General features: G+C 46.7%; 1 protein-coding gene across 7 annotated transcripts in view; it reads left to right on the top strand.

Moving 5' to 3' along the window:
• LPP (LIM domain containing preferred translocation partner in lipoma) overlaps positions 1-23,911 on the top strand; it is a 415,845-nt gene that overhangs the window by 318,039 nt on the left and 73,895 nt on the right. For 6 of the 7 annotated variants that reach the window (XM_073359053.2, XM_073359048.2, XM_073359047.2 and 3 more), the window contains one exon: positions 15,322-15,491. In XM_073359053.2, coding sequence (XP_073215154.2) covers positions 15,322-15,491 — 170 coding nt within the window. Of the gene's footprint in view, positions 1-15,321; positions 16,199-23,911 lie in introns of those variants that run through there. The other variant, XM_073359057.2, reaches the window with a different exon arrangement.

Raw genomic sequence — 23,911 nt, 5'->3', positions numbered from 1 at the left:
AAGCTGGAAACAGAATGTCTGTACTAGCTAAGAAGAGGGAACACCCAGGGTACCGTTGACAATGCACCAGATAACAATGGGTAAGAGGAGCCTGGAACATAAAATGAGGGGGAAGGAGTCGGTCGTGCATGGACAGTGCATGATGTACTGGGATTGGTTCCTACGAAGTGACCACACCAATCCCAAAACACGTCGTACAATGTATAGTAAATACAATGTAATGTGTGAATGTAGGTAAAGAAAGAGGTTTACTGTGTAATTTTGGATGTGCGGTACGGCCTATACCCACCATCTGCGCTTGAGTTGGATCAACTCAGTGTGGCTTTGCGGTATGCCAAAGAAGGGAACCTACGTCATGAGGCTGGAGCCGAACTGAGTTCCTGAGGACCAAGTGGAATAGATTTAGAGGGAGCCTCAACAGTATTTTGTAGGGTGCCAATTAGTCTCCAGCTCGCAACTTTCTCTCTCTCTCTCTCTCTCTCTCTCTCTCTACATTGCAGACACTGCTTCCACCAGAGTGGGGCAGGGTGTAGGGTGGGGGAGCGCGAGAGAGGGAATTAATGTGCCTAAGATCTGTCCAATTTTGCATAATTGCTTTTTGCACAATTGCTAGGAATGGATTAATCTTTTTATTGCTTGCCTCATTTCATGAAGCAATAGCGTGACCTTTAGGATAAGAGAAGAGGAGAGACCTACCTGCAGCCCTGCACAGAGGACAAAAGTTCAAGGTTTTTACAATCACAGCACTGAGACATAGAGTGGGGAAATGATCCTTCAGGAAACGTGAGATAATTGCCTCTGGCCCTGGACAGTTGCATGTGTCTAGAAGAATGGAAACCTACTCTGAAACCTAGGTGAGGAGCATCTCACAGGCAGATGACTTGGAGCACAGCCCAGCTGGGTCATGCGCACAATCTGGGCTGCATCATCAGCTCATGTGTGTTGGTGAGCGTAGCTCCATTGATTTTGGTGAAGCTGCACCACTTTACATCTCCTGAGCTGGTGATTTGGTCCAGTATATCTAGAATGAGCTCATTTGAGAGTCAAGATGCCATTGGCTGCCTGCGTACACTTTAGGGGTGGGTAGAAGGCAGACAGTGTGGGGATTAGTGCTGCAAGGTAATGAATGTAATGAAATTAATGGGTAGCAGCTTTAAAATAAATAAAAGGAAGTTCTTCACTCAGCGCACAGTCAACCTGTGGAACTCCTTGCCTGAGGAGGTTGTGAAGGCTAGGACTATAACCGGGTTTAAAACAGACCTGGATAAATTCATGGAGGCTAAGTCCATTAATGGCTATTAGCCAGGATGGGTAAGGAATGGTGTCTCTAGCCTCTGTTTGTCAGAGGGTGGAGATGGATGGCAGTAGAGAGATCACTAGATCATTACCTGTTAGGCTCACTCCCTCTGGGGCACCTGGCATTGGCCGCTGTCGGTAGACAGGATACTGGGCTGGATGGACCTTTGGTCTGACCCAGTCTGACCGTTCTTATCATAGAATCATAGAATATCAGGGTTGGAAGGGACCTCAGGAGGTCATCTAGTCCAACCCCCTGCTCAAAAGCAGGACCAATCCCCAATTAAATCATCCCAGCCAGGGCTTTGTCAAGCCTGACCTTAAAAACTTCTAAGGAAGGAGATTCCACCACCTCCCTAGGCAACGCATTCCAGTGTTTCACCACCCTCCTATGAAAAATTTTTTCCTAATATCCAACCTAAACCTCCCCCACTGCAACTTGAGACCATTACTCCTTGTCCTGTCCTCTTCCACCACTGAGAATAGTCTAGAACCATCCTCTCTGGATCCACCTCTCAGGTAGTTGAAAGCAGCTATCAAATCCCCCCTCATTCTTCTCTTCTGCAGACTAAACAATCCCAGTTCCCTCAGCCTCTCCTCATAAGTCATGTGTTCCAGACCCCTAATCATTTTTGTTGCCCTTCGCTGGACTCTTTCCAATTTATCCACATCCTTCTTGTAGTGTGGGGCCCAAAACTGGACACAGGACTCCAGATGAGGCCTCACCAATGTCGAATAGAGGGGGACGATCACATCCCTCGATCTGCTCGCTATGCCCCTACTTATACATCCCAAAATGCCATTGGCCTTCTTGGCAACAAGGGCACACTGCTGACTCAGATCCAGCTTCTCGTCCACTCTCACCCCTAGGTCCTTTTCCGCAGAACTGCTGCCTAGCCATTCGGTCCCTAGTCTGTAGCTGTGCATTGGGTTCTTCCGTCCTAAGTGTAGGACCCTGCACTTATCCTTATTGAACCTCATCAGATTTCTTTTGGCTCAATCCTCCAATTTGTTTAGGTCCCTCTGTATCCTATCCCTGCCCTCCAGCGTATCTACCACTCCTCCCAGTTTAGTATCATCTGCAAATTTGCTGAGAGTGCAATCCACACCATCCTCCAGATCATTTATGAAGATATTGAACAAAACCGGCTCCAGGACTGACCTCTGGGGCACTCCACTTGACACCGGCTGCCAACTAGACATGGAGCCATTGATCACTACCCATTGAGCCTGACAATCTAGCCATTGTTCTTATGTAAGACGTTTCACAGGTTTTCTTTGAGCAAATGTCCCCTGATTTTGCTTCTCTTTCGGCTAGCAATATCCCCTGATAATGGTCGGAGCCTGGCCCGCCGCTATTCGTAGGAAGAGGCTTTTGCCATATCTCAGATAGAGAAGTATCTTCCCAAACCGCGGTCAGCATTTGAGTCTGCTTCATCCCATCTGTGCCTTGTAGTGGAAAGAATGGTTTGGTTTTCCTTTTAAGTGGCGTTGGAGTGATGAAACCCAAACAGATGAGCCCCAGGCTCGGGTCAAGCATCACAAAGTTTGGATGCAGATCTGAAACTAACTCGAAAGCGACTGCAACCCTCTGTTCTAGAAATTGGATTGGAGTCTTCCCAGGAACTGACTTACGTGCTGTGTTCGAGTGCTCTTGATCCATGCCAGGGCCAAAAACAGGAGGACTGTGGAAAGGAAAAATAATTTACAAATAGACAAATTTAACCAAACTGTTTTGAACCTCAAAACCCATTTGGATCATGTGAGTCATTGTTTTGTTTAAACCAAATTGAGTCTCACTGTGCTTCATGTTCTGTTTTGGATACAAGTTGCAACAAGCCATAACTCGTGCCTTTCTACCACACTCCTCCACCATGTACTCTGCATAGGCCGCATGTGCTATAGGGAGACCATTTTTAAAATGCTTTGGAGAGTTATTGGTACTATTTTTCCATCTGCCTCTGCGAGTAAGAGCAGGCTCCCTTCATACCAACAATCCAGCTCTCAGAGGAGGATACAGTTTTAGCAACATCAAATAATGACCTTAAAAGAACTTTCTCTCCATAATGGTGTCATGGTTTTAAGGGATGGTGTCTCTGGCCCTTGCAGTAGTAAAACCAAGTGGTGTGTGCCCCTTTCAGAAGGGAAGAGCCGCCTCTTTGCAGTTGAACAAAGCTCTCAGTTCTTGCACTAACTGGTAATCAGATAGTGAACCTCGAGCCTGAGTGGGAAAGAAGGAAACCGCTATCTGGTGTAAAGAAAAGTGAAGGCAGCTGTTCAGAGCTGCTCAGAAGTTTGGAGTGACAGAAGTTCGGCCCAGGGGAAATGGGTTAGTGTCAGAGTGCAGGTCAGGCACTCAAAGGTGCACAATGGATTCAGTTTAACACCTGGGCAGTGTGTAGGCAGAAATGCATCATACACCTGGCATTGCTGCATGGATTCCTGTTCAAAGGAGTCAGGTGTCCCACCGAAATTCAGTGGGGCTTGTGCATCCAACACCCTTAGACTCCTTCGACAATCCCAGGCCTGAAAGCCTTTGGTGGTTTGACAGCCCAGCAGCAAACTTCTGTTGGAGTCTCTTCTCTTTGCCACCTTCTTCCTTTCTCCCAGCTTTTGCTCCCTTGTTTTCTATTTAGCGACATTTCCTCAACTGCTCCTCCCCAGGCAGACGTGAGGCAGGTTGGCAGACAGGAGCAATTGGCAGAGCGAGAATCTCTGACTCAAAGTTTCACGTCTCCTACTTGTTACCAGGCTTTTCCACTTCCCCACGGAACAGAGGACACAGCACACTCTGCTTCCTGCCACTTGCAAGCCCAGCAGTCTGGCAAGGTGGAAGCAGGCTGCTGAACACCAGCTGGAGTGCTGGCCGGTGGAGAATGAACCATGTCCCTCAGGCTCAGCAGTGCTCCAGTGAGCAGTGTGTGATTTTGGGGGCTGGTTGTGAGTCTGGGAGAATGCTGACAGCCTTTGCCAGGAGGAGATGAAATGATTGGCTTGGGGAGGAAGGGGCGGTTTTTGCGGTTTTGTTTGTACAGCACCTAGCACAACGGGTCCTGGTCCAGGACTAGGCTCCTAGGTGCTACAGTAATGCAGATAATAATAACTCTGAATAACTTCCATTAGGTCACTTCTGGGTGAACAGTAGAAGTCCGTCTGTTCCCCACTGTGGGCTGAAAAGCTGGTATCTGTGTCAGTGCGTGTTGTGGCCAGGCTGATGTGTTCTTTTTCACCTGCCCAGTGGCTTGGTTCTCAGCTGAGCATCCACTAAGGGGCCCGGGTTTCTGTCTGAATTTGCAAAAAGAAAAGGAGTACTTGTGGCACCTTAGAGACTAACCAATTTATTAGTCTCTAAGGTGCCACACGTACTCCTTTTCTTTTTGCGAATACAGACTAACACGGCTGTTACTCTGAAACCTGTCTGAATTTGAAACTCTTGTATGTTGGGGCTCAGAGCAGCTGGGAATCGGCACCTTTTGTCACGACCGGGATGTGGACAGTCTGGCCTAAGCGAGTAGGACCAGGAGTCAGGTTTAGTGGTCAGAGCAGGAATAGGGCCTGGTAGCTGGAGCAGTAGTTGAGAGTTGGTGGTAAAGCCCGGGGTCAGAACCAGAGTCAGGAACTAGGAGTCAAGCCGAAGGACAGACCCAAAGTCACGAGTCTCGCCAGATATCACAGCTGGAGTCAGAGACCAGGAATCAATCCAAGGGTCAGAGTCAGGGGCCAGTGGGATCTGTTATAGCAGCAGGCCCGGAACAGTCGAGTTGCAGAGACAGCTTCCTGCTTAAACAGTGCACCTGGACCAACCAGAGATGTTGCCAAAAGGGATTTCTCTGAGCGGCACTTCGTGTGATGCTTAGGCCCCCCGGGTTTACAGAGCATTAATTGCAGGTCTTCCATGGTTGCCTGGTGGTAGAGTGGAAGTGTTCGTCACCCGGAGCCCTGCAGACTGGGGTTGTTGCCCTCCAGTTCCTTACACATTTGGCCTCTAGGAGTGGGTGGGGAGGGCTGCAAGCATTCATCGAGTATTAAATGTCTGAGGAGGAGGTGACCTCATTTGGCCTCAGAGTTTTGTGCTGCATTGCCGCTCCCGCAAACAAGTGGGGTGGGTGTAGCAAGCCCTAGAACCACCCACCACTGCTTCTACCAGCAAGTAGAAGCACCTTGAGTTACCACGTCAGAGCGCTGAGCCAGCACCTTTTGTGTACAGCTGTGCTTGGCATCCGATGGGAAAGCCAGAGCCCCACCCAGCCCCCGCCTGCGCAGTGGCTGGGACTTCCGTCACCAAACCACCAGAAACGTATTTTTGTGGCTCCCCAAAAGAGGATCCTGAGATCTTGTCTAGAATTTCAGAACAGGTCCCGCAGACCAGGGGAATGCCCAGAAAGTCACTACCACCCCCAGAGGGGTGGGGGAAGAGAGACCGATTTCCATCACACACTCTGCCCTTTGTTTTCCGCACGAGTTTCAATCAAACCTTTTAGATAGACGTTTGTTTCTCTATTTGTGTCCTTTCTGTTTCAAGAGTTAAGTCTCGCAATGATGATGTTGAAAATGTAAGTGCAAAGGGATGCATCTCAGTGGATGGTACTGGAGTTCCGGAGCCGTTCATAGGAATTTACAGTCTGGATCAAACATAAAGTCCATCAGTATCCTGTCTCTGACAGCAGCCAGCACCAGCTGCTTCAGTGGAAGACGTAAGAACCTGCCCGATAGCACTGATGGGATAACTTGCCCCCAAGAACATTTCCTTCTGAGTAAAGCCAGATGATTTTTTTTCCAGCTGAAACTTTTCTGTTGGGTGAAAATGCCAATCTCGCAACCCTGTAACATTTCACAAATTCATGTCAGTTTCGCTGAATTGTTTCAGCAAGAGGGGCGGGGGGAACAAAACAAAAATCCAAAGAAAAGTGGGAATCATTTCATTCCAGTGTTTTCTAAACTAAACGTTTTGATTTTAGGGGCCAGAATAACTTTTCGTGATGAAATTTCCTTTGATTTTACTTGGTTTTCAATGCAATATCATTCTTAAAAGCCACTCCATGTCAAAACAAAATGTTCTGTTCAGCCCAAAGCAATTTTTTGTTCACCAAAAATTCCAGGCTGTTGGTTTGGGGTTGACTGTCAGCAACCAAACCCTCCATTCTTCACGCAGCGGCTTAAGCCCTAAGCAGCAGCAGCAGCTTGTTTTTCAACTGAGCAATCCTTTCTGTTGAAAATATTCATTTGTAAATGAAACTTTGAAGCAAACTTTCTCTCTTTTTTTTTTCAAACTGGGAAAGGGAGATGGGGAAGTAGAAAGTGAGAGGAAGTGTTTTTTTCCCCCACCTCCACTTCCTCTCACTTTTCTTCCCCCACCCTTCCTCTGTTTCTGGTGGGGGCGGGGGATTTTTTTTTTAAAGTGGGCTTTTTCCAACCTAATTTAAACAAACAAACAAAAAATCATTCTGGAATTTTACAGTGCAAAACAAAGAATTACATGAAAAAAAATCAAACAAAACAAATCTTTCCTTTTTAATTTTTTTCATTAAGCATATATGCCTCTTTAAAATCCGCTCAGTGTATATCCCATCTAAAGTGCCCATTCCTTTTTCATCACCCGGACACCAGTTTCAGTTCAGGCTAGATCAGTAGTGACCAGTGTGTCACAGGTGGCCGCAGTCCCTCATATCCCTTCTGGAAGTAGTCCTCCCTTGCCAGGGTTAAGGCACATTGGTAATGCACTGTAGGGAAGCTTGTTCTGCCAGTTCCCATGCTATGGCTGCTCTGTGGGTAGAGTGCTTTGATCTAATCGGGCACCATTCATCAGCATTAAAGGAAATAAAGTACGTCTTGCTCTATCCTCTGCATGTCCATGATCGATCAGCAAAGGAGGTTTCCTTTATTATTATTTTTTTCCATCTCAAGATGTTACACTGAGGCTGTAATTCAACCACTTTGCAAATGGTAAAACATCTGCCCCCAAGGGAAACAATACAACAAAAACCAGAGCCTGCTGCAAAAAGTGAGCATTAAGTCAAGTACTATAGAACATCACTGACCCCAACTGGGCAGGGAGACCCATTGCAGGCTACCAGTTTCTGGGGACTAGCAAATAACCAGTCGGGCACAAGAAAACAGTCAAGTCTCCTGTGTTGCGACAGGTACCTAGTCAGTGCTGGGTCATCATCAGAAGCTCAGATCAGAATAGCCCCTAGCTTTGTGGGAAATCCAGGTCCAAACTTTGCAGGTGGCTCTCATGATGGGAATCGACTCAATCAAACCCCAGATGTGGACATTAAGAATGCTCTAGTCCTCACCTGACCTTTGGAGCTCGGCCCCATCATGGTTGCAGCAATTTAGGAAAATTACTTTGGACCATGCAAATGCACTGTATTCTGCTTAGTAAAACTGATGGGATAACCTGCCCTTGAGCCTTTTTGGGGGGAGCATGGGGAAGGGAGGAGTTAGGTTCCAGGGGTTTTTCACCAGGCATAAGAGGCATTATTGCAATCCCATTGTTCCAGGGAGCACAGTGGGTTGCTCCCTCATAATGCCTCAATTAAATCAAAGGAGCCAGGGAGCAGCTTCCCACCCTCCTTCCTCTCAGAGCTTGCCCAGGCACCCTGGGGTGACAGCACAGTTTGGCAGGAAGCACATTCATCGTGCCTACTGGGGAGTTGTGATCAGATTCGTATCTGCTGAGGCAAATCTCTCCTGGAGCACCTTGTACTGCAGGCCTGTGTAACAGTGGAGAAAGAGATGGCCCTGTGGATGGGGCCTCAGAAGACCTGGCTTCAATTTCTGTCTGTGTCACAAACTTCCTGGGTAACCATGGGCAAGTTGTTGACCAATCTGAGCCTCAGCTCCCCATCTGCAATAGCACTTACAGGGTGTGGTGAGGATTAATCCACCAATGCTTCTGAGTTGTTCCAATAGGAACAGTGGGTGAGCAGCATGGGAAAGTCTCTGAGAAGATATCAGGAAGGCTTAGAGACAAGGTGGGTGATGGTATCTTTTATTCGGCCAGCTTCTGTTGGTGAGACAGACAAGTTTTCGAGCTCCACAGACCTGAAGAAAGAGATCTGAGGAGCTTGAACCTTCTCTCTTTCACCAACAGAGGTGGGTTCAATAAAAGACATTCTCTTCCCCACCTTGTCTCTCTCATCTCTTGGGGCCAACATGGCTGCAACAGCACTGCAAACAACAATGAAACTTTAGTAAGACAAGGCCTCACCATTGCCCTGCATTTGCTGATAAATCATTAGCAGTGCGTGGGCCGAGACCACCAAGGCATATTGGAAACGTATCAGGTTTGCAGATAAGTGAAGTGAGATAGCGAGGTTGTACTGTGGTTAGGGGATGAAAACAATGAGCAAGCTTTGCTGTTACTGGAAGTAGTCAGAACGGTCATTGCGGAGACCTATGCATGAGGTGTGCTCTGTAGTTGAGATAAAATAAGAGGACTTAGGAAAGTAGTCAGTAATTATATCACAGCTTTTGATTTAATTCATGGAGTGTTACAAACATGCCTCAAAGCACCAAGCATCTATGAACGACGCGTGTTCGTTGACATCTGCCGAAGCAGCGAATTAAGATGAATCTGTCTAACGTCCAAACATTGCATGAGACGACCGATGTGTCTGACCTGCAGCTGTCAAATAATGAAAATTCAGTGCAGTGCTCCAGCACAGTGAGTTCAATGCTAAGGGGCGAGTAACTGCCACGAAAGCTGCGTCAAAAAACAAAAGAGGACAGGTGGCGGGAGTAGGGGGACGTGTGGGAGAATATCATATAATTTAATTCACCCTATTTGGCATTTATGTAAATCGTCTATCAGCTTAGGTTAAAACTGTCTGGAAAATTTGCTTCCTGTAAAACCAATGGCAAATCCCTCACAAACTCCAGTGGGATTAGGGATTATCACACACATTACAATGGCAAGACTTTGAGAAGTGACTAGTGAATCTGTGTGTCTGGGTTTTTTTGTTGTTGGGTTTGCAATACCGAGCACCAATCCTCCAAATAGTCTCTTTTAAGGTTTCTAAAATCAGGCACCCCAGATCCCTAGTCACTTCTGAAACGCTTAGCCCCAAATTAGTCCAGGAGAAAAATCTGTAGTGTTGAACCGCAGGCAGGACTGAGGTATGAACCCAGGTCTGCTGCAGTGTTGAAAAGTAGAGCGAATTCATGAACCTGACCATCTGCCAGTCTTGTTGGGAGCTCGAGTTCACTAGAATCCAAGAGATAATGCTTCTTCACAGCTGGGTTAGCTCCTCCCCAGGGTCTGCTGCAGTGGGAGAAGCTTATGGCAGTGCAAGTTGCCTACAGCCCCATGCCACCAGCCTCCAAAGCGTTGGCACTAGCTTGGGAGAGGTCATGGCCAAGGCACCCTTCCCTAGCATAACCCCTCTTGGACAAGCACCTCCTTTCCTCAGCCAGATGGTAATATTTACTCTCTTCCAGAGCAAAGCTTCCGCTCCTTTCAGCTTGGGCAAAATCAAGGCGCCTGTTGTGTGCATGGTCAGAGAACATTAACCAGAGCTACAGGAGTTCTGGGTTTTGTTTTAAGCTCTGCCACGGTAGCGTGGACTTGTGCAAGTCTCTCACTTCTGTTCATTAAGGGAGGCAGTGTGGCCTAGTGGGTATAGCGCTAAATTGGGACTTGGGAGCCTGGGTATTAGTCTCGGCTATGCCACCGATGTGCTGGGGGACCTTGGGCAAGTCACTTCCCTTCTCTGTACCTCAGTTTTCCCCATCTGCAAAACAGAGCTCATGGTAATGCTTGCTTCCTTTGAGAAGTGTAATATGGTTGAGCTAAGTCGTAGTATCAACCTCTCTCTGTGCCCCTTTCTCTAATTCTATTGGGGGTAACTATGCCTACCTTGCATGGGGCTGTGAGGATTAACAGATGTTTGTGGAGTGCTTGAAAACCCTTGGATGAAAGTCATTGGAGAAGGGGGGGAGGAACCTTGTTATTTTGTTGACTTATGGTCAACGTTGCCCTCGAAATGCTGTTTTCGCGTCAATATTTCTTCATTAGGAATAATGATTTTTCCACATCCATTGCCAGCCGATTCAAAACTGTCCAAAAGGAAGATGTGTCATGAATTCCTAAAACACACTTGGTGGAGAACTCCTAAGCAGAGATGATTAGAAAAATAGCACTGGGGAATATACCAGGGTTTTGAGAATGCCAGGGGAGCTTTTAGCTTGATATTTGGTGCAATGTATTTACATATGAAAAATACTGTAATACACTTTGGTAAAGGCAATGTATTCTATTTCTTCTCGTTTGTATCCCAGCAGCAATGAAAACCAGGGAGGACATTGGGTTGATCGAGGGAAATTTAAGTGTAATCAATAAGCAGCAGGGGATGTGACCTTGTTTTGATTAACTGTGGTATACTCTACAGTCTATCGGCATTTCTTTGAATGCATGAATTTAAAGCGTTTTGTGGGTGAAGGTCCATGTGTTTTCTACTCATTATTATTACTGCTCTTTATATGGTTTTGGCTGAGTGCTGTACCCACAATGAGAGACTCTCACTGCCCCCAAAGAACTTACCGTCTAAATAGATAAGAGCCAAATGTTGTGTTAGCTCCATTTTACAGATGGGGAATGGAAGCGCAGAGATATTGGTCCAAGAGCACAAGGTCATACTGGCTTCATGGCAGAAGGGTGCTATGCCCTCCCTCCCTTATCATGCTAGAACTGCTCGGATGTGTTCTAGACAACAATAGAGCCTATTTAAAAGAAGGACTGAGTGTCAGGTCATTTCATTGTGGTGATTGGTTACGGTTGTGTTCTAGTGTTCCTCCCACTCACACTGGCCAAAGGAAAAGACTTCCCGTAACTGGGGAAGAGGCGCACAGGGACCCAAGTGGGCTTCTCCCTCAGTCATGTCAGGTTATGGGGGAGGTGAGAAAGCCGCAGCTTCCAGGAGAGCTCTCCCAGCCGTAGTAGGGACAGGGGATGAGGCTCAATTGGGGCTTCCCTCCACCTCCCTGGACCCAGGTCATAATACTCCGAAGTTTTATGTAACTGAGACCTGACTTGGGTTCAGTTAGGAAAGTTACAGAAGAAAAGTCTGGGGCTATTGCTGTCCACCAGTTTCCACTATGAAACTATCAGCCGTGGTGGTACCCGCTCCTGGCAGCTCCTCAGAGAACTCTCAGCCGACACAGATTGAACTCCCCCTAAAACCTGTCCCTGAGGCCCGCTGGCTGGGGCACCATGGGGGAAGCATGCCCTGCGGTTGCTGCATCTGCCGTGTGCATTGGAGAACTCCAGGAGTGGCTGCCAATACAACCCATTTCATCAGCGCTGGGGAAAAGAAAGCTAAAAGGGGGGAAAGAAAATGGTGACGCTGCAAAGACCCATCTTGGTGAAGTTGAATGTTAATTTTGTCATTTGTCTTTAAGCTGCCTTTAAAGGACTCTCTGTGTCTTTGCCTCTGTCGGAAGCAACTGGGTCACATTGCTCTGGGTTGCCGTTGTAATATGCCACCCACTATTTTCCTCGTAGGGTATTTTTGTAATCGTGTGCAATCTGTTTGTTCTCCCGAGTTCTGTGAGCCTAGCCTTTCATGGGAAGTAATGCTACTTGGTCTCAGGTACAGACATTAACTAGTCTGCTGCAGGCAGCGGGGAAATAGTGAGAAAGGAAACATGGGGTCTTTAATTTGAGCTGAATCTAGCCACAGATGTGTTCACAATTAACAATGGTCGTGTGTGATTGGCCTGCAGGAAAATATACCTCCATTCTTTGCAGCCACAATGGGAGAGAGTGCATTATCTGTCACGTGGATTGTGTTTTTTCTTCTCAGAGGCTGATTGTGCCCTAGAGGTTTCAGCAAAAAACAGGCCATAGGCTTGAATGATATTCAGCACGTGCAGTTCCATTGACTTCCCAGGGGCTACAGGTATTCAGCTTTGGTCAAAACCAGGCCCAGAGGTGGCCAGTGTTTTCAGGCATGGGGGCCTAGAGCTGGAATCCTAAATCTGTATTTTGGCACACGAGTAAACAGAAGTGGCTCAGAAAAGTAGCCTGCAAATAGCTTGAAAGTGACGCGCTAGCCAGAGAAAGAGGTATATTCCAGTGCATGGGAACTGGCTGAATGATGAATGGAAGTGGGGGGGGAAGGAATTGGTTGCTGGATGTTCCATTCACATGTTAACAAAGGAAACTGAGACGTGTTTGCACAGAGGTTACATTACTCTGGGTCCAAGTGCCCCATAAAAACGATACCGGATGATCACAGAACGGCACACAAGGGAGGTTAAATTCTCCTGAAGAATACTCCCCCGGAAGAACAGTGTGTGAAGCAATACACTCATGGCTTTCAATTTCATGTTTTATATGGAGAGATATTAACTGCTCCCCAGGCGTCGCTTCTTATTACAGCAATGCTGCGTAAGCGCTTTGGATGAGACCACTGAGCACTCTTGGCCTTGTCCACCCGGAGAAGGGAGGGGAATGGGGGGGCTCTGTCATGTCATAGATGAAAAAGACCTTTTAGTCCATTTCATCTGTCTCGTTGCTGCAGCGAGACTGCTGCATGGTCGCTGTTAGGAAACTTTTCCACCGCTTTCTCACCACGTACCTCACCCTAAATTACTCCTCTCCCAGTACGGCAAGGGACATCCATGTAAGAGGAAGCATAGCGAAGTGGCTAGAGCACGGGGCTGTGAATCAGGACATCAAGCGTGAATGATCTACAAAGCTAAGCTTTAAGCAAAAAAGTCTATTTATTCCCCTGTGACGGGGTGAACTCACCCCGCACTGGCCGGGGAAGGGTTAACTCCACACCGTGGGCAGAGGAAGCCACGCCCCCACGTCCCTACCGGGCATGCTCCAGGTGTAGCAGTATAAGAAGGAGCAGCCCGGCTTAGTCTGGGCTGACTGCTGGAGCGGAAGGATGCTCCTTACTGGCTCCTGCCCAGGAACCACTGGCGTCCCGGACCACGGAAGCCAGGGGTCCTGGGCCCATTCAGTAGCACACGGGACAGGGTCTCCCCCACCCCGTCACATCCCTGCAGCTGGGCTTCTTACCATGCTCCTATCTGCTCTCTGACTTAGAGTATTCCCACCGGGTTGCTCAGCGTGTAAGCTCTTTGCGGCAGGGTCTGTATTATGTGTCCCTTACAGTGCCAACCACACTGATGCAACTTCACAAATAAAAATGATTTGGGTTCCGTTCCAAGCTCTCCTAAGAGATCTCAAACATCACCTTCCCCCTCATCCTGGAGGGTCGTAAAGTGCCTTCCGCACGTTATGGACTGAAATGCCTTTACTTGCTGCTGAAACGGGCTTGCCCAGCACAACAGCCGTTACTGTACGGCAGCAGCATGCATAAGTTTGGGACAGGCAGTGAAGAAGCTGTAAGCACCTGGGTATTAATGTCATCATCGGTTCCATGCACAGCAGTATCACAGTTCAGCCACCTGGACAATTGAGCAGGCTGGGGTTTTTTTTGTTTGTTTGGGTTTTTTTTAAGCTTTACAGACGTTTTTATTTTTAAGGCAGATACACACAGATACACCACTAAATTAGTGCACGTTTTGTGGCTGGGTTATTGAATTATTTGAAAGGCCATCTTTCAGTTGAATGTGTGATACCATTTGGACAGCTATCTCCTGGCCATCATCCTGCTCTCTTTGCATAGCCTTCGCTTCCCTAGCAACCGTCCCACTCCATCTGCCAAGTCCCAAACGCGTGATGCGATATCGTCCCACTGTTCCCTTCTGCTCCCCCACCTGTCGTCTCTTGTCTTGTATTTAAATTGGAAACCTTTTGGGACGAGGACCGTGATTTTGTTCTATGTTTGTACAGTGCCTAGCACCATGAGGTCCTGGTCTGTGACTGTGTTCTCTAGGTGCTATGGTAATACAGATGATAAATAATAATGTCCGACAAGACCCAAAATGAGAGACACAGAAATTATTCATTCAGAAAACTAGATATGTCCATGAAATCTCCTCCTTTAGTGGCGTAGAAACCTAAGCTTCTGTAAATTAGGGTGACCACATAGCAAGTGTGAAAAACCAGGACACTTTTTTGGGGGGGGGTATAGTTGCCTATGTATGACAAAGCCCCTAATATTGGGACGGTCTCGATTATATTGGGATGTCTGGTCACCCTACTGTAAATTGTTATTGCTCTGTTGAGCTCTGTGGAATTATGCTGATTTTCCCCAGCTGAGAACCTGGCACTGTCTCTGTTCCATAATTCTGCATGTCTGAGCTAAATCATTATCAATGCTGAATGCTAGCGGTGTGGAACATCAGTAATCAGCAGTGTGGAACATCAGAGCGGGACTGAAATGAGCGATGTCCCTCGGAGCTGTGCTTTTCACTGCGTTGAGTACTCCCACCTTTCCCTTTGCAGCTTCTGTGCCACAGGCTTCTTTTTGGAAGTGCCCTTTCCCGTGAGCTAAGCAACTTCACTCAGCCTCCCTCCCCCTTCACTCCCTCCCTCCCTTCCTCCCCTCCCCCTTTGTGTCCCACAAAGCACTTCTACATCAGCCTCTCCAAGCCTGGTCCGTCGTCCGTGCCTGCCCTGTCTTGTCTCTGTGTGTGCGCCCTGTATTTGTCCGTTTCTGTAGAACGGTAAGCCCGCAGCATGAGAGATTGGTGTTGCAATCTCCCTAGCCATTCAGTCCTTCATTTCTTTGCTGCAACCCCTACCAATGGTGCTCACTGCGTTGGCAGTTCCTGTTGTGAGAATGCAGGGAGCTGCATTGAGACTGCTCACGTAGACCACCAGATGGCCTCCCATAGGTGGCGAGTGTACGTCCCCATTGGTATGGGCTGCATTCGATGTAATGACATACAAGTGAAAGGCACCAGAGCCTGGGGTCCAGCCCCAGAGCCATCTGATCCTCCAGAGTGTGCAAATCTTTCCTAGGCATGAGATTGTTCTTTGCGGCTGAGGGCAGGAATTGTACATGACCATGTGGTGACATTGTACCTCAAGATAGCACCTGGAGCCCCCATATTCATGACTTTGCGATGATTATGATGTCTCTTCTCCTCTCTTCCCCCCAGGCCGCTGTTCCCGTTGTGGTGAGAATGTTGTCGGGGAAGGCACTGGATGCACCGCCATGGACCAAGTGTTCCACGTGGAATGTTTTACTTGCATGACATGTGGCAACAAGCTCAGAGGCCAGCCTTTCTACGCGGTGGAGAAGAAAGCGTATTGTGAACCCTGCTACATTGTAAGTGCCGAGGCTCATTTTCAACATGAACACAAACCAGCAGAGTTTAGACATCTGTGGATACTCCCCTCTCTACTGTAGATTGCAGCATTGCCTTACAATTAAGGGTGAGCAACTCAACTTAGATAGAGTAGAAACAGACCCATCCATGATGTTCAGAAAAAGTTTAATTTCCCACCCCCTTTCCCTCTTGCGCATGATTTCTGGTTTCCATCCAAGCCTTGAAACAAACGTGCCAAAAGAGAGAGAGGTTTTTCTTGTGATAAACTTAGCCTGACTGGGAACAGAAGTAACAGCACTCTTAGGAGAAAAGCCTGTTCCCAAAAGCTTTCCACTGTAAGAGTCCTGATGCTGAAGTCCTTGTGTCCTCAAAACTCCCACTGAAGGAGGGGTGAGACTGAAGGATCCCAATGTAATTTTGCAACCCCACAGGATGATAAAAGCTGCCGAACAGCATCCAAACTTTAGGCCCCATCCATTGCACTTTCAAATCAGTAGGAGTCCATCCATCAATTTCAAGGGCTTTTGTATCCAGATGCCTTTTGATGTTTCACCATTAAAGTATCTGCATTTACCGTGCCCTGGTATTTTGACGGTTTGGGTGAAAAAAATAGTTAAAATCTCTGTATTTAGAATAAGTAAAGCTGCAGAATATTGCTGAAAAATTCTGTGGAGATCACTGAATCAGCCCTGTGTAGATTTCTCTCTAATTCCTAGAACCCTTTCTCTCAACACTGGCTTTTGTCAAACATTGCTCGGTTATATTTATTCTCACTTAATTGCAAGGTGAGGCTACAGCCATGGTAACTAAGTCTCTAACTTCGAGTTTCCTTTACAAGCTGAGGAGCCTGTTCTGCAAGGAGCTGAGTGCCTCCTGTGAAATGCTGAACACTCTGCATTCACACTGATATCAGGGGGAAATGAGGGTTGGACACTTCCCAGAATCAGGCCTTCATGACACCCGGAATCTGAATCCCATTTGTTACTTGCTAAAAGCTTTAATTCCTCAGTTACATTCTTTCATCACTTTTTATTATTTATTATCATTACTACTTCAGAGCATGGTAACAGTGCCTCATGATTCCTTGCCATTGCTACGTGTCCTTTGCAGTGGGATTATTGCTAAAGTGTTGAATGCAATAATGGAGGATTGATGCTGCCTTATTTACAGTGGCAATGGTGGATGGTCCCTGTTAATTGGCTCTTAAAAAGTAAATGATTTTTTGATTGAATATGTGCTTTTAAACCATTTCTCCTTTTAATGTTAGCATTAAAATTATTGTGCCATCAAATTTTTAAGGTTAATTTTGTGGCACATGTGTTGGCCCTTGGGAGGAGACCGTAGTTCATTGCGAGGTGTGTCATAATGCATTGCACCAAGTGTTTTATATCGCTGGAGCTAAATGTCTCATTGACTTCAGGCTGGGATCTGCTAGTCGGTTAATACTTTTTTTTTTTTAAATCAGGCATGATTTCTTCACTGCGCATCTGCTTTAGTTTGGGAGAACATCTGCATTAGCCACTGTAATAATGGGTTGAGATTATTTAATCCCATTACTTATACACTTCATTAGCCTGAGTGAATTGTTGGCGAGGGTTCAGTAAACTTCCTACGTTGGGAGATAAAAGGATGAGAGGAAAAATACAGAAGGATTCTGTTCCTCATCTTCTTTCAAATTTATCTTCTATCTTTTTAAGGGATAAAGCAATGATAATTGCTTGGCTGCGTCTGCAATAGTAAATTCCACACTACAGCTTTGACCACAGAGGAAAGGATAAACTTTTAATTTTTATAGCTTCTTTGAAATGATTAGGCAAAAAAAAAAGTGTCCTTTAAATATTCACCTACACAAGCCACAAATAAAGAAGCTTAAAGGCTTGGCACAAAACACCCCTGGGAATCCGGTCTCTTGCTGATGTGAAAACAACAGTAGTGGAGTTACATACCCATAGCATTACATAAATAGGGGCAGTGATTTTAAACATCCAGATGGGGAAACTGGAGCCAAGGGTTTGACACCTGATTCAGCAAAGCTCTTAGGCATATACTTAAGTCCCATTGTCTGAAATGGCACATAAGCATGTATTTTCAAAACATGCCGAGCTGCCTTCAGAGCCTACGTGCCATTTCAAAAGCGACTCCAGAGTCCAAGTCTCCTTGAAAGTCAGTTTCAAGCTATGTGCTCTGCTGTGTTAGGGCCCAAAGGATGTGCCCATGGCTGTACAGCAAATACGTGACTGAACCAGGCTTAGAAAGTAGAGGCCAAATTCTCAGCGGGCATAAATGGGCATAGCTCAGTAGAGCTACCCCAATTTACGCCACCTGAGGTTCCAGCCCCAGGAATTCTTGGCTTCTGTTCCAATACTCAAACCACTAAACATGCTGCCTCTCTGGTATGAAAGAAGACAAAAAGGTGTTTGCCTCATCCAGATTTATAGACCAGGAACTGTTGGCTCTTCTGATAGTTTGCTCTGAGTGACTGCACCATGCACGTCTGCAGTCAGGCCACAGGCAAATAAAATGAAAGTTTTTGAACAATTAAAAATTGGCAAATGTTTTCTCTGTTTCCGAGGTTACTCTTGTGTTGGTGGAGCAGTAGTGAAGCCATAGTTAAGGTTGCAACAGAAATTATGTTTCATTAGTCAATGTCAGTGATCTGGTGTTAAAAAAAGGAAGTGAGTAAACTAACCTAAATTAAAGTACATATTCCCCCAGTGAGAAGTTGGTAAACTCCAGTTACCTGCGTTTACCCTTGACTGTGCTACTGGTCAATATTGATGATCAAAGCCTGCAAAAGTATCTCTCTGGTTTTATTTATCATTGCTCCTCTTAACACAAAATGCTCAAACAGGGTCAGGTCCAAAACCTACTGCAGTCACTCACCCCTTGAAACAATTCCTTATCCCCATCTCTGAACAAAAATGCCACCTGGTGTTCAGAACTTGAGTTTGATCCCAGAATTAGTTCCTAACTTTTAAGAACCCAAACAAGAGCATTTAATACAGACCGACAACAATTGCATTGCAAAGGCTAAATCCTACAAATGCATTTTTAATTCTGTTGCTCATGCTTTTGCTCAGTATTATTCATTTTATTCCTAAAACATCATCAACCTCCCTCCATCAAGACACTTGCGGTCAGTAAAAAGCAGTTGAGATAAGCGAAGTGTTAACGTTGGGCAGATGTGTCACCCCCTATCACAACTACAGTCAATCTAATCCCTAAAATGTGACAATATGTCTCCAATCTAACTAGATCCTCCAATATGTGAGCCATGTAGCGCGGCTACAATCTGTTGTCAATGTTCATATACTTTCTCCCCCTTACAGAGAAATTTACTGTCAAAAGCCTTTGGTTTGCTTGCTCGGTATTTGGGGGAAGTTTTTGTATTGGGCTTTGTATAAAGAAGAGGTTAAGCGTAATATTGCAAACATTGTCATAAAAGATTGAAGAGCAAGATGTTAAAGCCATGCCAGCTGTCTCCTTTCCAACTACCGTATTACCATAAGGACTGAACGCAAGGTTAACCAGACATACTGGTCTGGCAGGGGATGCTGCTGTTTTGCAAATGGGAGTGTTTTTTGATGTCCTGATGACTTTCTCTGGGACATGGAAATTTCCTTCCATTCTTCATCCCTGCTTCTGGGCAGTCACTCTCCGTGTTGTAACAGTCAGTGATAAACAATCTGTAGGGCCAAGTCCTGAGAGATGCTGAGCACCTGTCATTGCCATTGCCGGCAATAAGATGTTGAGTACCCTCCCAGGTTTTCCCCCATGTTGTATGAGTGTCAAGGTCACCAAGTATCAGGCCCTGATGGAGCTGGCTGGGTCCCTTGTGGAAGAGGATGGGAGAAAGCGTAAAGAATTCTTCAGGCAAACCGGAAATATTCAGTAGTGAAAGCAGAGGGACCTCAGAGAAGAACATCAAAACTTAGGGGGCTGGAAGCAATGGGTGGTGAAATAACAAAAGAGCAAAGTTATCGTGAGCCAGAGCTGCCCTTCCATTTTTAACAACTCCACTTAGAACTAGGGAAGTCAAATGGTGCTGTATTTCAGCACCAGCCCAAGACTCTGGAAATTTGAGTTTGATTCCTGCTTCAGCTGCAGGCTTCTCTATTTTCTCTTTCTGTGTTGTCAACTTTTCTCTCTCCTGGTGGCGTCAACTTCCCTGGAGAAATCATTTAAGATAAAAAAAACTATTTAAAAGCTTGTAAGTCACTGAGGAGACTGTCCCATTAATTTTCAGTGGGCCTTGAACTCTTAAGGTGTATTAGATGAGTGTGGTTTTGAAAGTGTTACCCTAATCTTTCTGTGCCTCAGTTCCCCAGTGGTAAAAAATGGAATAATAATACTCCCTTTCCCCCGCCATTTGTCTGTCTTGTCCATTTAGATTGTAAGTGGCTCTGTCTCCTGCAATATGTTTGCATAGCACAGTGGGGCCTGCGCTGAGAGCGTTGGTGATTTTTTTGCAGGAGGTCACGCTTGATGGTCTGGTGGTTTCTTCTGGCCTTGGACTCTGAATCGGCTCCCATTGAAATCAATGGTAAAACTCCCATTAATTTGGATGGGAGAAGTTAGATCAGTGCTGGTTGCTTCTGAGAGACAGACAGACAGAGTGTCCAGAGCAGCAGCCGTGTTAATCTGTATCCGCAAAAAGAAAAGGAGGACTTGTGGCACCTTAGAGACTAACCAATTTATTTGAGCATGAGCTTTCGTGAGCTACAGCTCACTTCATCGGATGTGTGGGGGGGGGGGAGGCCTGTGAAGTAACGTTAGCGTGCACAGATCTAAAGTCTGAGGTCAATCCCCACTGAAAAATTACATCTATTTTTAAAAAGAATTCTGAATCATGTATGTAGATATTTCAGCACTAATTTAGCAACAGCGTAACAATTTAAATGGGACAAGAAAAGAGAAGCTATAATTTAAAGACTGTTTTGTGATTTTTTTAAGCCCTTTATTCTTGTTTTTGTCAAGCGACATATTGAATTTGAGAGTAATTTATGGAAAGTGTTGCCAGTGTGGTGTTGCGAGTGCGCCGCAATTTGAATTTAAACTGCTCAGTGGGATCATTAAGACTATTATGCATGTTTTCCCAAAGAGTTTGAATTCAAAGTGACATATAAAGTCGAACAGACATATAAAGTCGTGCACTCCTTAAATCATGGAATGTGTTTGTCCTCCAAGAGTGTAATTGAGATCAGCATTATTCTGTACGCCCTATCTTAGGAGCTGCTGCCTTGTGCTGCTAGGGTAACATGATGCCCCTGAGTGGATTGTCAGCACTGGGAATTGAACCTGCGACGTCAGAATCTACAAAACCCAGCCCTGTTAGCTAAGGCTGGAGCGGGTTCAGCAGCATCCATCGTTGGCCCAGCCACCACTGGGGGTGGGGGACAGAGTGCCACACCAAGTCAGCATGGGTTACACTAGTACACAGCAGTTGCTCGGTTTGCCAGTTTTGGTGGGATGTATTCCTGGTGGTTTCATCACATGACGTAATCTTTAATTCCCGATTAATCTAGAATTCCTGGAGATTCCAGGACAATCCTGAAGGGCTGGCAGAACAGTTGCAGCCAGGATATAAGACAGAGAAGCCTCTGGAGCTACTCTGGTTAACTCCAGGGTCCTCCAGCAGCTCCAGAGTCCAGGGGGTGCAAAAATGGAGTGGGTAATACTCACTGTGCCAGCCCCTACCCCTATGAACCTTTGCATGTTTGTTCAGCGCTAGGAAAGTTTGTTGATCCCATCTTGCCCTTCCCAGTCATCTGACAGCTCGGAAGAGGGGGAGGGGAAGAGATCAAGTGAATATTTGTCACTAGACAAAATGAAAAGAGTATTTTTCCCTTTTCTTTTTAAAGTAAATAGTCTCCTTTCGAGTGTGTGGCTATAAAAAAAGAGACTGTGGGGGAGATGAGAGTAATATGTGGTAACTCCTCTATAGAGGAGCATGTGGGTCATTAGAGAGAGGACAAGGACCAATTATACTCATTAGCCAACAAGGACAGAACAAGCTGTCCATGTGCAGAAGCTGCAGCAGGGAAAATGCCAGGAGAATGTGATGGAAAACTTCATAATACGGTGCCTTGCCAAGAGTGATGATGGGATCACCTTGGCTGGGGATTTTCAAAGCCAGACTGGACACCTATCAATTAGGGGTGGTTTAAGGATAATGAGATCAAGCTGTTTGCAATGCAGCAGGATGTGCTTGGACATCCCACTGAAAATCCTTATTTCCACAGGCATGAGAAGGGCCGGACCCTGCCTTTCCAGAAGGTAGGTCTGTCTGCGGGCTGCGGGCTGTTTGCTTAGAGACAAAGCAGGGGGAATGTGTAGCAAAATGCATATACTCCCAAATTAAATCCTCTCCCTGCCTGCTAGAGCTCTGGTACAGGTTGGGAGGAGGTGGTGCTATCCAGCTAGTTCCAGATTCCTTCTAGCACAGGCTAGCATGTTTCAAGGTGGAGAGAGATGTGGTTCCTTTTAACAGGAGCAGCATACTTGCCCCCGGCTTGTGCACCCTGCACAGTGCAGCATAACACCCCCACCGTCCCATGCAGCAGACCATACTTCTTGGAGCTATGAGCCCTGAGAGCTGTTTGTTGGTTTAGATCATTTCCTTTAGTGTTTAAACCTGCCCCCGTCCCAGGCTCTGGTCGCCCCGACACAGACCTCCTGCAGAAAGATGGAAATACCAGGGGGAGGCACGTTTTCATTGCTGGGGAGCCCTTGACTCTGCAAATCCCTTCCGGGCCGGTTTGACCGAATCTTTTGCCCCGGCTGCGGACAAGCGGATTGCTTTCCAGGGAAGCTCTGTTCTCTTACTAAGCCATGGACCCTCTGTTTGCTCTTACAGCATTTTATAATTAGGAGCATTTTACAAATTTAAAATAAAATAAGTGCCAGGCAATGATTTGGACACACTGTTCAGGAAGGCCCTAAAATTAGAAATTTTGGAGGCAGATGTTCTCTCTGTCACAGAAGTACAATGAAATGGTCAGGAACAAGCTGCTTTCTTACAGTGTTAAACTACCACGTGTCCTCTAATGGATTTCCCACCCAATAAGGAGGCGAGCCATGCCAAGTGCTCCAGGCACTCCCATGGGCTTGTTTTTACTGTAGCCTCCTCCTCCTCTCACCAAACCACCTGTGTTTCTCCCCCTTTGTCATTATTCCAGTAGCACCCAAAGCCCACACTGATATTGGACCCCGTTGTGCTGAGCAAACACAGTGAGAGACAGTCCCTGCCCCAAAGAACTCCCAGTGCAAACAGCCAAGAGTTGGGGGGAAGGGTGGATTGTTATCCCTATTTTACAGATGGGAACTGAGGCCCAGAGAGGTTCAGTGACTTGACTTGCCCAGGGTCACACAGAACCAGGAACAGAATCTAGCCCATCTCAGTCCCAGTGTGGTGCCCATCATGTTGACCAATATCATCTCATGGTTTCCTTGCACTCCCCCATCTCTTTATCCATCTGTTGTCTCTTGTGTTATCCTTAGATTATCAGCTCCTCGGGGCAGGACCGTCTTTTTTTCTTTTTTCCCGTGCGTGGACAGCGCTTAACACAATAAGGTCCTTGTCCATGACTAGGCTCCTGTGTGCAATGGTAATACAAATAGTTAACTACAAGCCCGTCTGTCCTCCACTGTCTCTGTCCTTTTGGAACCCGGACTCTCTGCTGCTTTAAGCTAGGAACTGTCTCTCTCTCCTTCGGGGGTGTCCAGCAGCTAGTGCAATGCGGCTCTGATCCCTCGCTAGGGTGATGTACATCATAATGTGTGCATGAGAGCCATGTGAGATTGCTCTGCAGGGGGGGCAGACAGGTGTATGGCATGTTATAAAGTGTTCATCATTGCTCATCCACAGCGTGTTGTTCTTGCCTTTCATTTAAAATAGCGTGGCAGAGCTCCAACCTTGTCCCCGTGGGTCCCGCGCTGCCAGGGGGTTTATGCTAGCTTCAGAGGCTCACTGCAACCCTCCACGTAGCCCTTCTCTCTCTAGGACCAGGGTTACAGTCTACTGAGCCCTTTTCATCTTAAAAAGCCAGCAAGGAGGTTGGTGAGAGAACTCCCACAGTCTCTGTTGTCCCTACAGGCTTATTCCATAATAGTTTAGCCTCCTGTCCTGACAGGGGCTTGTCTTCCCCTCCCATGAGGGGTTTCTGTAGTGGTGGGTTCGGGGGGGTCTACTCCGGGTTCCAGCCCAGGGACCCTAATGGCAGCAGCTGTTGGCAGCCAACCTTTCACTGCCAGAGTTGCTACATTTCCCTGGGCCACTTCCCCACAGCCCTCCCGCTTCTCTCTTCTTCACCCTTACCTTATGGCTCCCTTACTGATGGCTTGAGGGTGTCTTCATTACTTAGCCCTTCAGCCGCACTTTCTGTCCTCTGACACCCTGGCTCTCCTCAGCCTGACTGGA

Source organism: Lepidochelys kempii, chromosome 9 (genome assembly GCF_965140285.1).
Source record: "Lepidochelys kempii isolate rLepKem1 chromosome 9, rLepKem1.hap1, whole genome shotgun sequence".
Lineage (NCBI taxonomy): Eukaryota > Metazoa > Chordata > Testudines > Cheloniidae > Lepidochelys > Lepidochelys kempii.
Note: the sequence above shows the minus strand (reverse complement) of the source record. Positions and strands in the feature narration are given on the sequence as shown.